Source organism: Selaginella moellendorffii, unplaced genomic scaffold, assembly GCF_000143415.4.
Source record: "Selaginella moellendorffii unplaced genomic scaffold, v1.0 SELMOscaffold_40, whole genome shotgun sequence".
In the NCBI taxonomy this organism is placed as follows: domain Eukaryota; kingdom Viridiplantae; phylum Streptophyta; class Lycopodiopsida; order Selaginellales; family Selaginellaceae; genus Selaginella; species Selaginella moellendorffii.
The window spans coordinates 1,274,708-1,286,786 of NW_003314301.1; the positions used below are offsets into that span (position 1 = coordinate 1,274,708).

The following is a 12,079-nucleotide window of genomic DNA, read 5'->3' on the forward strand; positions in this document are numbered from 1 at the left end:
GGTCCAGCGGAAAAGGAGCGAACACTGTTTTGGTAAATTTTCTCACTGTTAGATCTTGTGCTACTGCTAATCAAACGTCGCAAAGTTTCCACAGAAAATCTGTCAAATCTGGACGACGTAGAGAGGCGATATGAGAAGAAAAATGGGAGCGTATCACGAGACGCTACATGTATGGAGATTTACTCTCGCGTCTGCTGCTCTGACTCGTCTTTTTTTTTTTTTTTTCCTTTGTTTTCTTTCTTGTCCTTGCTTTGCTCATGTTCTATTCCTATGCAGGACAGGACAATCTATGTTCTTGCCTTTCAACTGTCGAATGCTCTGCTTGTGATCTTTGTTTTCTTGTGATGCTGGGTTTCCATTTCTGACTTTTGAAAGCACACCAGGCTGGAATGAACGATGCCAGGAGTGAAGTTGTAGAAGTTTCGACAAAGAAATCACGGCTCGCAAAGGTACGTGGATCGAAGTTTTGCAATAGAAGGACAATTGGAGTTTTGGAAGGTTGATCAAAAAAGATATGCTACTTTGAGAGGATCGAGTTTATGTGTCACCCGCATTTGCATCATAATAGTCTATTCGTTCCTTTTTTGTCAGCTAAAGGACTATCCATCCAAGTCAGCGGCTGGCCATGCGAGATCGACGCTATTCCTTACGGGACAAGAGGTTACGTTTGATCAAGTCATGGAAGAAACAGTAACTCTAGCAAGTCGTTGGCGGGCAAGGGGATGTTGTGATGCTACTGGCTCCAAACTCGATATACTATCCGCTCGCAGTGATGGTCATTGCCAGGATTGGAGCTGTAGCTGCAACTCCCAGTGATCTGCTAAAGACGTCGAGTTTCCAAGCCAGGCTTCCAAACGCGAATATGACTAGCGAGCTCTTAGTACCTCCTGGAAACTATAGTTGGGGACGAGGATGGATCGTTTTTTCTAGCAGAAAATCCCGGAAAGCCAGTGAAAGTACGAGCTGTGCGAATTCACAGAGAATCCAGCAGCTATCCTATACTCGTGTTTGCTCGCGGAGAATTATATGGCAGTGCTCTTCCCGGGCATACAACGTTGCTCTGCATCTTCTCCGGGCTGGTAACAGTGACTTTGAAGCAGCTCTACCTTGGGAACCGGTTCGGTTGTGAGCTGCGTACAATGCTAGCGGGGGGCGAAAGCTCTACCGAATCTCGCACATCGCGAAGTTCTTGCAAAAGGTAGCCCACATTTTCTAAAACCTCCAGTGTTCTAACGCTCTCTCTTTTATCTTCTCGAGACCACTACGTACGAAGCTACATCCTTTTAAGTCACTTCCGTTCAAATACTTCTTTCTTTCAGGTGTGGCTTTCTTCTGCCGGACTGAGTAAAATGTTTTTTTCTCAGCTGAGCTTCACAGCTTCAGTTGGAACTCTGTTCTCCATTGTGGAAGCCAAAGTTCCCAACGTGCCTTCGAGGACGGCACACTGTTGGCAGGAGGACGCTCTTCAACAACAATGCTCGACATGAACATATCTACAAGGAACCTTTTATTTTCTAATGTATGGTGTTTATACAGGCTACGCCTCGGGTGATCTTGTTTTACTTTGACGGAAACTTGTTCGTGGTGAACAGGATCAAAGAGCTCATCTCCCTTCAGGCCTCCAAGATCCTCTGTACTGTTCTTGGATGCTGCCGTGGTAGCGTAAGTTTTGATCAGGGGAGGTAGGACGACGATTCCAAAGACGTCGCCAGGGATTTTTTTGCATCATCCATCCCGCCGGATTTTTACACGCACCAAGCGAGGAACATCCCGGCGACGCTGCTATCAGGCTGAGAGCTGGCCAAGTATCTCTCCGAGGCCGGAAGTTGACGACGTCTCTTTGGACAGTTCTCGGACTTGGCACTTACACGAGCTCGAGGCATTGGAAGAAGAAGATTTCTTGTTTCATCCAATGGTTTTTCTTCTCGCATCATAAGGTGGCTGGCTCTCTTGCACGCGCCTATACTCGAGGAATCGGAGGAACTAGTTCATGATCGGAGATGCGACTATCATTGTTGCATCAGTCGCCAAGATCCGTACGCAACAAGCGGTATTCTCAACAGCAGCAATTTACTGGGAACGCTCATCAATGATGCACGAGAGAAACGTTCCTTCAACTCGCCAGCAACGCAAGGGGTGGTGGAGGAATCTCGGACTTGATGCCCGAGCTTGTATCGAGGAATCGTTGGCAGGCTTCCATTCTCGGGTGTCCTCAGCTCCAGATGCGTGTGCCGGGCGTGGAAAACGAGCCCAGCTTCCGGACCTCCTACATGGACAGCACTAGGTTCTTCCCTCATAAGGATTGTATCCAGGACAGCAGTGGCAAGGTGATGCACTGGGATCCTTGCAGTGACACAGTGTGCCGTCTCCCAAGACAAGCGCCTCGTGCTCGCTTGCTCCTGGTGTCTCTGCTCTGTCAACCGCACCCAGTGCTCATACAAAACAAACTGGCTTGTATGGATTCAACGTTTAGCAGGTTTGTTCAGTTTGATGTGGCAACCAACACGATCACGTACAAGAATCTCGGGATCACGCTATACAATAAGCTTGGGCTGTCGTGTACGGTAAGTCTGGCTAGCTGGAGGGGAAAGCTCTACATAGTGTGGCTAAGGCAGGTGTTTGGTCAGAATGAAAGAGGTTTGTGCTGAGTCGAGTGATGAGAGTAGAGTATTTGAAAGGATTACATCCCAAGTTTGGTGGTCAAGCTGATAACTACTTGAATTTTTATTATTATTATGGATGTAATACTCCTGATAAGCAGTTTGTGGACGTTCTGGAAAGTTGGGATGAGTTGGATGTTGTTGTGCTTCTGGCCAGTGCCCTCTCATTCCTCAAAGGATTGCAAAAGATGGATCCAATCCCAGATGGAAGATGAGGAGATTGTCCCAGAAATAATAGAATACAGGCACACCAAATCCTTGTCAATGGACCTTCTCATCACAACAAAGATTATGTAATTTACTATTTGGATCGTGCAAAGGTGTAAGGTGTATAAAGAGCTTCTAGGAGCTGCTAAAAGAAAGTGACAAGGTCCTGCTACTTTGGGTGGACGAGGCTGCTGAACTAAGTTCTCTAACTTTTGCGCATGCTCAATTATGTGTCTACAGCAATGTGCTTTTTCAGCATTGTTATTGGGACAGACAAAAGAGTGGCAGAATTTATGGCCAAAGCTCGCGAGCAAGGCTGTTAAGCAGCGTGAACAAGCTGTGGGAAGAGCGACGTGCATGCAGGCAGTGAAACGAGCCCGAAACGAGTGCTGCAACACGGACGGCCTCTCTGGGATGCCTATATGACTCGTGTTGAGACGGAGAACAAGGTCATGGCCACGGCTAATCTAAGAAGCTCATTGAAAAGGATGTCACTTTTCCAAGGTGGGTTGCTGTAGAAGTTGCGGTTGCCGTATTTGCATGCCTCATTGGGGACACTCCCACAGCAACTAACTGCTTGTACACTGCTAGTGCTGTAAAGCCTGCTCTTGCTGTTGTAGGTGGTGAGTTGCTTCACTACAACGAGGATATATCCAAGCTGATAGAGGTTTGTGTGGATGGGCTGGTGCTGGAAGGTGTTCGTGGAGAGATGGCAGACTTGTCATGCTCTTCAGCAGTACGTCAAACCTGTCAGCTTGCACCAGTATCTGGAAACTTTGTTTGGTAAAGTGGCCATGGAGGAGCTGATGCAGTGCTGCGGCGATTTTTTAGGCAGCATTGTCTTCTTTAATTGTTTCATTCCCCCTTCAAACAAACTATATAGTAAGTATTACAAGAGGTAGGAGAAATGAGAGCATTCTGATCATTCCAGTTAAAACCTCTGAACAGGAACCCAGTCTGGTCTTTGAGTTTGAGCAGGAGCCCAATAAAACCCGTTGGACTGGGTATAACTCAACCATTTTCTGGTTTTTTTTTTTTTTTCCTTTTTTTCTTTTGCAGTATGTGGCCATTCCACCAAGGAAAGTAAGTTGGACGAGGAAAGATTGGATCAACAACTCAGCATGTCTTTTCAAGCTGGAGCAACTGAGTGGTACAACTTTACCAAAGTTCAGAAGGTGACGGATGTGCTATATTCAAAGATCTACCTTAACCAATAAATAATTTTTTTCATAAGGTTCTTTGCTAGGGTACAATGTCGGGCTTGATGCCAGAGCTTGTGGGAGATATCCTTCGCAGGCTTCCAATTTCGAGTGTCCTCGCCTCCATATGCGTGTGCCGCGCGTGGAAAGCAGCGGTGGATGACCCCAGCTTCCAGAGCTCCTACACAGACAGCGCTAGGTTATTCCCCGAGAATAATTATATTCAGGACAGCAGTGGCAAGATGATGTGCTGGGAGCCTCGCAGTGACAACGCTCCCGACTGGCTGTGTGCCGCCTCCCAAGGCAACAAGCACCTTGTGCTGGCTCGCTCCACAAAAGTTAGAAAACTCTACGTTGGGAATCCCTTCTTCAACAGGTGGGATACTTGGAAATTTGGGACGTGTCCAGGGTGTTCCTCTTGGCCACTGCCGGGCAGCAGTTCAAGATTGTGGTGTGGTTCTGGGATGGCACCATCCACACCTTCAGTCGTGGCCAGACGCAATGGTGTCAACACATGGTGGCTATGTCCCCGCTGAGCCCGGTGCTCATACAAAACAAATTGGCTTGTATAGATGCCCTCTATCGCGAGTTTGTCCAGTTTGATGTGGCAAGCAACACGATCACAATCAAGGATCTCAACCCCTTTCCCGCGGAGGTTCAGTCCATCTGCCTTGCTAGCTGGAGGGGAAAGCTTTACATGGTATGGCTGTTTGCCAAAGGCCCACGTTTCAACACTTCTATGTTTACAATCCAGGAGGTTTGTGTTGAGAGTGGCGATCCCATTGCTGTGGTGAGCACCCATGTCGTACAAGAATTGCATCACTTCACCTTTGATGGCCAAGCTGATAACTATTTGAATGTTTGTGGATATAATAAGTATAAGGTTGTTAAATTGTACCCATTTTCATATGATTTCGCTACAGATAGTTGGGCTGATAAAATCTGTAGTCCTCCCTCAGCACCTCTAGATGTGAGGCTTTGTAAATGATCATACAAAAATATTAAATGGATTATGTGTAACAGTTTTTTATATGATATAAAATACATTAAGGTTATAATACAGAGACTAATTAAAAGCCTCTACTCCAGCGGTTGCCATCCAGATCGTGCGAATCCAATGTCCTCTCTTTTATAGGTGTCGTGTACCTCTGGTTTTAGGTCATGACCGCACCCTTGAAGATTCAGGGTGACAACAACTGTGGATACATTCCAGATCTCTGAAGAACGGCATTGACAGTAGGAAAGAAGATTTTCTCTGGTGGGATTTACAAGAAGATCAAATTCTGAAGGTGACTGACTTTGTTTTATTTAAATGATTCTTTTGCATTGAAAAGGCCACCTTCCCAAAATGGCGCGCGCATAAGTGTTGAAAATGGTATAAGAATCTTTTGGTTGCACCATGTGGTTTTCCTTAATAGCTGCTTGGCTACGGAACTAGGCCGCCTGTATTTCAGGATGTTCTCACCGGCAGATGGGTATCCAGGGAGATACAGGGATTGTGTTTTTGGACTTCGGCAACGATCTGCCGGCGCTTGTGAAATCGCTGCTGGCTTGCAACACGTACGGTGAGGTGATTCGTTTGTTTCAACTCTAAGACCTAACAAAGGCTGCAGCGATGGCTTATCTCGGGCAAGACATGGATGCGGCCAGGAGTGCTTGGAAGATTGATTACACTGGATAAAGCGATGTGCTCGAGCTTGTGGAGAAGTGCGTGAGGAGATATGCCGCTTGTTGGCATCCAGAAGAGAAATGCGTTCCTTTGGCACCTTTGATTCAGAGCAGTATCTGGGGCAAATCGCGACTCATGTGCGAGCTCTGGCGCGCAGGCATGCATTTCCTGTACATTTCCTGCCTCAAGGAGAAGAGCACGGGCTTTCCTCGTCGCACCAAGCATCTTCCGGACGTTCTGGAAAGTTGGGATGAGTCGGATGTTATTGTGCTTATGGCCAGCGCCATCTCAGTGCTCAATAGATCCTCAAAGGACTGCCAAGCATGGATCCAGTCCCAGATGGAAGATGGGGAGATTGTCTCGGAAATAATGACAGAATACAGGCACACCAAACCTCTTGTCAATGTACCTTCCCGTGACAACAAAGACGATGCACCTTACACTAAGGCATATGGGAACCTTCTAAAACCAAAGCTAAAGCTGCTAGAAAAAAGTGGCAAGTTCCTGCTGCTCTGCGTGGACGAGGCTGCTCTTTGACCTTTGCACGATTCAGGAGGATGCTCAAGTATATGCCGCAGGAAATTGCTTTTTCAGCATTGTTATTGGGACAGACAAGACTGTGGCAAACTTTATAGCCACGTCGTACAAGGACGATCCAAGCTTGCGAGCAAGGCCGTTAAACAGCGTGAATAAGCTGTATGACCCGGGAAGAGCGACGTGCTGGTTGACCATGCAAGCAATGAGATGAGTCCGGAACATGTGGTGCAATATGGACGGCCTCTCTGGGCCGCATACATGAGTTGCGTTGAGACAGGGAACAAGGTCGAGGCCACTATTCAGCTGGCCATAAAGAAGCTCCTTGGAAAGAATGTCAACTTGAATGCTCCAGGACTATCGTTAAGATTTCCAAGGACAGAAGAAGAGTGTACACTGCTAGTGCTGCGGAGCCCGCTCTTGCTGTTGCAGCTGCGGAGTTGCTTCACTGCAACGGCGATGCTTACCTGTGCGAGTTTATATCGAAGCTGATTGAGGTTTGCGTGGACGGGCTGGTGCTGGAAGCTGTTTGTGGAGGGATGGCGATCAGACTTGTCATGCTCTTGGGCATGCACGAGTGCACGAAGTCACAGAAGTACATCAAACCTGTCCGCCTGCAAGAGTACTTGGAAACACTGTTTGGGAAAGTAGCCGTGGAGGAGCTGAAGCAATGCTGCGGTGACTTTTCAAGCAACATGGTCTTCTTCAACTGTTTCATTGCCACCATGTCAATGCCTTCAGTTAAACAATATAGGGACTATTACAAGAGGGCCTCTGCCATAATCTGTAGGAAAAACGAGAGCATTCTGGACCTGATCATTCCAGCTAACCAGGAACCCCGTCAGGCCTTTAAGTTTGAATGAGATTCGTCAGACTGGGCTGATCAACGCTCTTTCAAGCCGGAGCAAATGAGAGCGAAATAATTGTAGAGGATGGTTGTGTGGTTACCAAAGGAACGGATTACAGTTTCACCAAAGATCCGAAGGTGAAGGATTTGCTGAAAGTCCTTGCAGGCACAAACGATTTGGAGAAGAGGTTTTAAAGGGTTTAATTCCTTTGGTAAACTAGTAACTTGATTCATTTATTGGTTCCACACTGATAACATCGCCAGCTTCTTGTCATTTCCTCAAACTTCTCAAAGAAGGAAAGAAAAGAAGAGAAATTTGGGCAAAGCAAGCAAGCAAGAAGATGCATAGCCACTGGATCAGTGTCACCAACATCATCATCCGATTCCTGGGGATCATCTTCTCCCTGGTCGCATTCTCTTTGATGGCTTCCGCAAACAATGGAGCTCATGACGATTCCAGGATCTCTTACGCTTCCTTCAGCGCTCTCAAGTAAGAGTTTCTTCTTTCGTCAGTCCATTCTTTTCAATTCCCTCGTTTCTAGATATGTGATAGCCGTCAATGTTGTGGCTTGCCTCTACTCCATCATCCAAGTCATTCTTTTCATCGTACACTTCGTCTCCAAAGGATGGATCCACGTCCCCACTCCCGAGCTATACTACTTCACATACTTTTTCGACCAGGCAAGATCTCGCAACCTCTATTTCTTTCTCGTCCGAGAAGCAATTAAATTACTCAAACAATGATTGACGAACGAATCAAATCTCCTCGTCTCTATCTTATAGGTGTTGGCGTACCTCTTGTTCTCGTGTTCTTCTAGCGGAGCCACGGCAATCGACATGATCGCCGATTTCAAGCCAGCGGAGCTCTCGGGTTTCTACTCCAATGCCGCTGCTTCAGTTGCTACGAGCTTCATGGCTTTTGCCGTGCTCGGCGTGTCTAGCTTGATGACGGGCTACCACCTCGTCAAAAGCGGCTAGACGCGATTGTGGTCAACAAGCTTTTGAGCTCTTTTTTGTTCACCTGGAAAGTAAAAAGTATACGTTAGCCAAGAGCTCAGTAGAAATTCTTTATTTTAAGTTGCTTCTTCACCTTGCCCATTGCATTGCGGGGAAGTGATTCCCATACGTGTAGCCTCTGAGGGATCTGAAAGGAAGAATAATTTAAAGAAAACAGGCAAACTCTCTTGGGATATTACCTTGTATGGGGCCATTCTTTTCAATGCCCAGTCTCGGAGTTGAGGCAGCGTCATCTTCACATCGCTTTGGTTCTCGGTGTCTAGAATCACGACCGCGGCTATCACCTCGCCGTAATCCTTGTCTGGAATCCCCAGCACAGCACACTCCGATATATCTGGGTGCTGTTACGTAACACATATATAATAAAACGGTAACAACACACAACACAAATACCTCTAGTAGCATAGATTCGATTTCCAATGCTGAGAGCTTGTATCCTCCTGACTTGAGTATATCCACGCTTGTTCCTTCATTCACAATGTAAAAAACGAGAAGAAATAAGTTAATAACAGCTAAGCTTACTCCCAAGGATTCGAATGTAGCCATCACTCTCTTGCTTGACAAAATCTCCTGTTTTGAAAAATCCATCCTCATCAAATGCTTCCTGTGTAACCTGGGCGAAAAGGCCATTGTTGTTTGCTACATACATATAGGAGCATACCGTAGGTTGATTCCAATATCCACTGAACATGGATGGACTCTTAACACACAGCTCCCCAGTGCCAGGCTCGGACTCAGCACTTTCTGGCTCAATCGTCACCTGATAAAATCCGTAAGAAGCTGAAAGGAACTGAGTATGTACTAACCACTACACCTGGCAAGGGCACTCCAACACTACCAGGCCTGCGTTCTCCATCAAGAGGATTTGACAGTCCCATTCCAAACTGCATCACTCAAATTTGATTATCAAAGGACAAATTCCATAGCCATTGCGTACCTCAGTCATTCCGTAACGTTCCAAAAGCCGATGGCCTGTTACTTTCTCCCAATGTATAAAGACTGGCAGCGGAAGAGCAGAAGATCCACACATCTAGCCATATCATCATGAAAGAACGATCGATACAGAAATAAAAATAGCTATTGTGTTACCATAAGACGCAAACGACGTGCTGCGGAAGCAGCGGCCTCTCGTGACGCGGCGTTCATTGATTCGTAACCTTGCAACAATCTTACGTACATGGTTGGAACCTGAAAAGAAAGACAAATCAGAATACAGAACGTTTTATGACACGTTTCTTACTCCCGTGAAACAAGTGATAGGATTTTCAGCTTGTGAGTTTTTAGTCGGATAAGATTCACGCCAGCACTGCCATACTCCACTCACACTGAACTTTGGAATGAAATGGACCTGGGCGCAAAAAGAAATTACTACCTTACAAGTAAAAGCCAACGTTACCGAAGAGCCAGCATAAAGAGGTGCGAGCAGTGCGTTGAAAAGGCCATGAACATGTAGCTACACTGTCAAGGTAAACATTACAGAAAAGAACAAATGGAAGGAATGTAAGGATATGGTGCAAAGGTAAACAGTGAAGGAACCGATCAGACGGCTTATATTGCCATGCACTAGAGAGCATAGCAACCTGTTTGCATAAAAATGCGTTAAAGCTTTGTCACATGAACGTGGAGATAAGTTATACCTGCGCAGCCAATGCACCTTGCGTATGAACAGCTCCCTTCGGCCTACCAGTAGTGCCACTAGTGTAAATTATCAATCCTAGCTCCTCATCTGCAAGAAAATTGAGACTGTGCCAAGAGCAAAACCAAGAATGTAATACCTTTGACATGCGACAAGGACAAAACTTCGTCCAAGATTTGATCGTATCCTTCACTTCCGTCGGCACCTTCTTCGAGTGAAGGGATTGAAGGCAGGATAAAAAGACGAGCAGCAGCTTTCTGAGAAACACCTTCAACCAGGCTTTTGTGATCATCTGTAGAGATGACTAGTGTTATATTCTGGAATAGAAAAGCGTAAAGACACAGATTTTCAAACACTTGCAGAGCTTACCGCATCAGTGAAAACATGGAGGAGTTCGCTCTCTGGGTGACTCAATGCCAAAGGCACAGCGACCCCACCGCTCAACCACGTTCCCCAAATCCCCACTACAAATTCGGCAGAGGGAGCTGCCACGATTCCAACGCGAGCACCTTGTAAAGCCTTATTCTATACAGAAAACCATTTACAACTCCACCATCAGAATCAAAAGACATCATACCTTGTGCTCTAGGCCATCACGGTCGTCTCGCAGCTTTGTCGAGAGCTCCCATGCAGACCGCAGGAGCTGGGCATAGCTGTGAGTCCTGTTTCCGGAGGTTACAGCTGCAATTTTGTGTGCTCCAGATCCAAGCTTCACGGCTGCTCTTATTACTTCCATCGCCTGTCTGATATGATTCCAAGTCAGTGAAAAGAAACAAGAAACAAAGGACACGCATACCCTCGAATCGAGAGTGAAGAAGATGCAAATGGGTAGCGCCTATCAATTGAATTCCTGTGAACACCTGGAATGCATGGCGGCTGTCGACTAATGCGAATCGAACACGAAGTCAAAGACAATCCAAAGCAAATACATTTCAAAAGGAAAGCCAACACCAAGCTGGATGGAAATATCTGGACCGAAAACAAGCACAACCCAACCTCCACCTAGATTCTATTCTCTTGTCTCTCTCAGTTCACTGCAAAACATTGAGAAACTTAGAGCGAAAAAACTACAAACGAAACGAAAAGAAAGCTTACCACTAAGAAGTATCAAGCGACATCAATGGAGGAACTCATCTCCCTCAGAGAGTTGCCTTGCTTGTTCTCCGGAAGCCTCACCACCACAACCGCGCAATCGCAGTGATGGACACAGTAGTCACTGACGCTCCCGAGCCTGGCCCTGCGGGTCCGCCTCTCAGCACCAATCCCTCGGCTTCCCATGATCATCACGTCCACGCCGAGTCTCTCCACTTCCAGGCAGATCCTCTCCTTCATGTCGTGGTCCTTGACGATGTGAATCCTGAAAGGAATGTTGGCCTCCTCGAGTGGCTTGGCGAGCTCGGTGCTCTTGGCCGAAGTGAAGGCCTCCATGTCCTCCTCCATCTTTTGCTGGACTGACGCATCGGGTCCAGCGGTAGTGTCTGCCGGTCCCCAGTCGGCTCCATAGAGAACGCTCGTTGGCTGGACGTGAAGAACGATGACACTGTCACCTTGTCGAAGGTAGTGAGCGACGGCCCATTTCACTGCGTACGCACTCTCGGCGCTCAAGTCCACGGCTATGGCGATTTTTCGCTCTCCTGGTGTTGTTAGCATCCTATCACAGGAAGAAATCAATCAGCTATTCTTTTCTCACACACAAAACATTTTTTTCTTCAAGCGCCAAGCAAGAAACTCCATGGATCAATCGAAGGGGCTAAGAACAAAGTTTTAGTGCATCTTTGATGCAAAAGCTCACACCATGCAAGGCTCCCGAGCTCCAAAGAAAGAAAAACCAAGAAATCCTTGGAGCCAAGGGTGAAATACGGGCATTTCAGCTCAGGGAAGAGATCGAGGGACGAAATATCGTCCGGGAGCTGGAAACTGCCCTGACTTTTGCCCCGGATGGAACAATCGATCAAAAATGCAAGCGCCAAGAAATACCGGGCGAGAGAGAAGTAGCATACCTGATCGAGGATCGCACTGCGCTGCTCGAAAACCTAGCTTGAGCGCAAGAGCTCAATAACGGTCAGTCGAAGAACCCTAAAAAGACACTGAAATAAAACAATGCGCTTCCATTTTATTTACTTAGCCGAGACAAAAAGAATTTATCGGAGGATACAAATTTACTCTTTACTAATTCTCGTAGTAGATTGTAGATGGTGGTGGTGGAGATTGGTACCAGTAGATTGGTGGCGATGGCGGGGGTGGGGATTTGTGGTGGTGGTGGTGGGGTGGTGGCGGCGGTGGGGATTTCGGTGGTGGTGGTGATTTGTA

The 12,079-nt window shown here is 46.9% G+C and overlaps 2 protein-coding genes across 3 annotated transcripts; both read right to left on the bottom strand.

Annotated features, from left to right (window-relative positions):
- Positions 1 to 7,699: 7,699 nt before the first annotated feature.
- Positions 7,700 to 10,647, bottom strand: LOC9660666 (malonate--CoA ligase). 2 transcript variants are annotated; one of them, XM_024684292.1, is made up of 17 exons: positions 10,566 to 10,647; positions 10,347 to 10,508; positions 10,139 to 10,294; positions 9,909 to 10,086; positions 9,771 to 9,859; positions 9,644 to 9,713; positions 9,530 to 9,582; positions 9,374 to 9,481; positions 9,223 to 9,321; positions 9,071 to 9,163; positions 8,940 to 9,017; positions 8,795 to 8,893; positions 8,656 to 8,746; positions 8,527 to 8,600; positions 8,313 to 8,474; positions 8,207 to 8,260; positions 7,700 to 8,137 (listed from the first exon to the last, which is right to left on the bottom strand). In XM_024684292.1, the coding sequence occupies exons 2-17, from the start codon at positions 10,503 to 10,505 to the stop codon at positions 8,081 to 8,083; spliced, it is 1,620 nt and encodes a 539-aa protein (XP_024540060.1). In that variant the 5' UTR covers positions 10,506 to 10,508; positions 10,566 to 10,647; the 3' UTR covers positions 7,700 to 8,080. The 2 variants fall into 2 exon arrangements, with proteins under 2 accessions (XP_024540060.1, XP_024540059.1); XM_024684291.1 differs by having other exon boundaries at positions 10,347 to 10,512.
- Positions 10,648 to 10,679: 32 nt separating this feature from the next.
- LOC9633867 (universal stress protein PHOS34) lies at positions 10,680 to 11,849 on the bottom strand. The gene is made up of 3 exons (XM_002979316.2): positions 11,770 to 11,849; positions 10,865 to 11,420; positions 10,680 to 10,803 (listed from the first exon to the last, which is right to left on the bottom strand). The coding sequence occupies exon 2, from the start codon at positions 11,417 to 11,419 to the stop codon at positions 10,877 to 10,879; it is 543 nt and encodes a 180-aa protein (XP_002979362.1). The 5' UTR covers position 11,420; positions 11,770 to 11,849; the 3' UTR covers positions 10,680 to 10,803; positions 10,865 to 10,876.
- Between the last annotated feature and the right edge of the window lie 230 nt (positions 11,850 to 12,079).

Bases quoted from the DNA above. Each gene is read 5' to 3' on its own strand.
- LOC9660666 (XM_024684292.1), bottom strand. From the start codon at position 10,505: ATGGAAGTAATAAGAGCAGCCGTGAAGCTTGGATCTGGAGCACACAAA. The intron at 9,860-9,908 runs GTATTACATTCT...ATTTTCTTGCAG, and splicing joins GTCCTTGTCGCATGTCAAAG to ATGAGGAGCTAGGATTGATA. The intron at 8,601-8,655 runs GTAAGCTTAGCT...TTGTGAATGAAG, and splicing joins CTACATTCGAATCCTTGGGA to GAACAAGCGTGGATATACTC.
- LOC9633867 (XM_002979316.2), bottom strand. From the start codon at position 11,419: ATGCTAACAACACCAGGAGAGCGAAAAATCGCCATAGCCGTGGACTTG.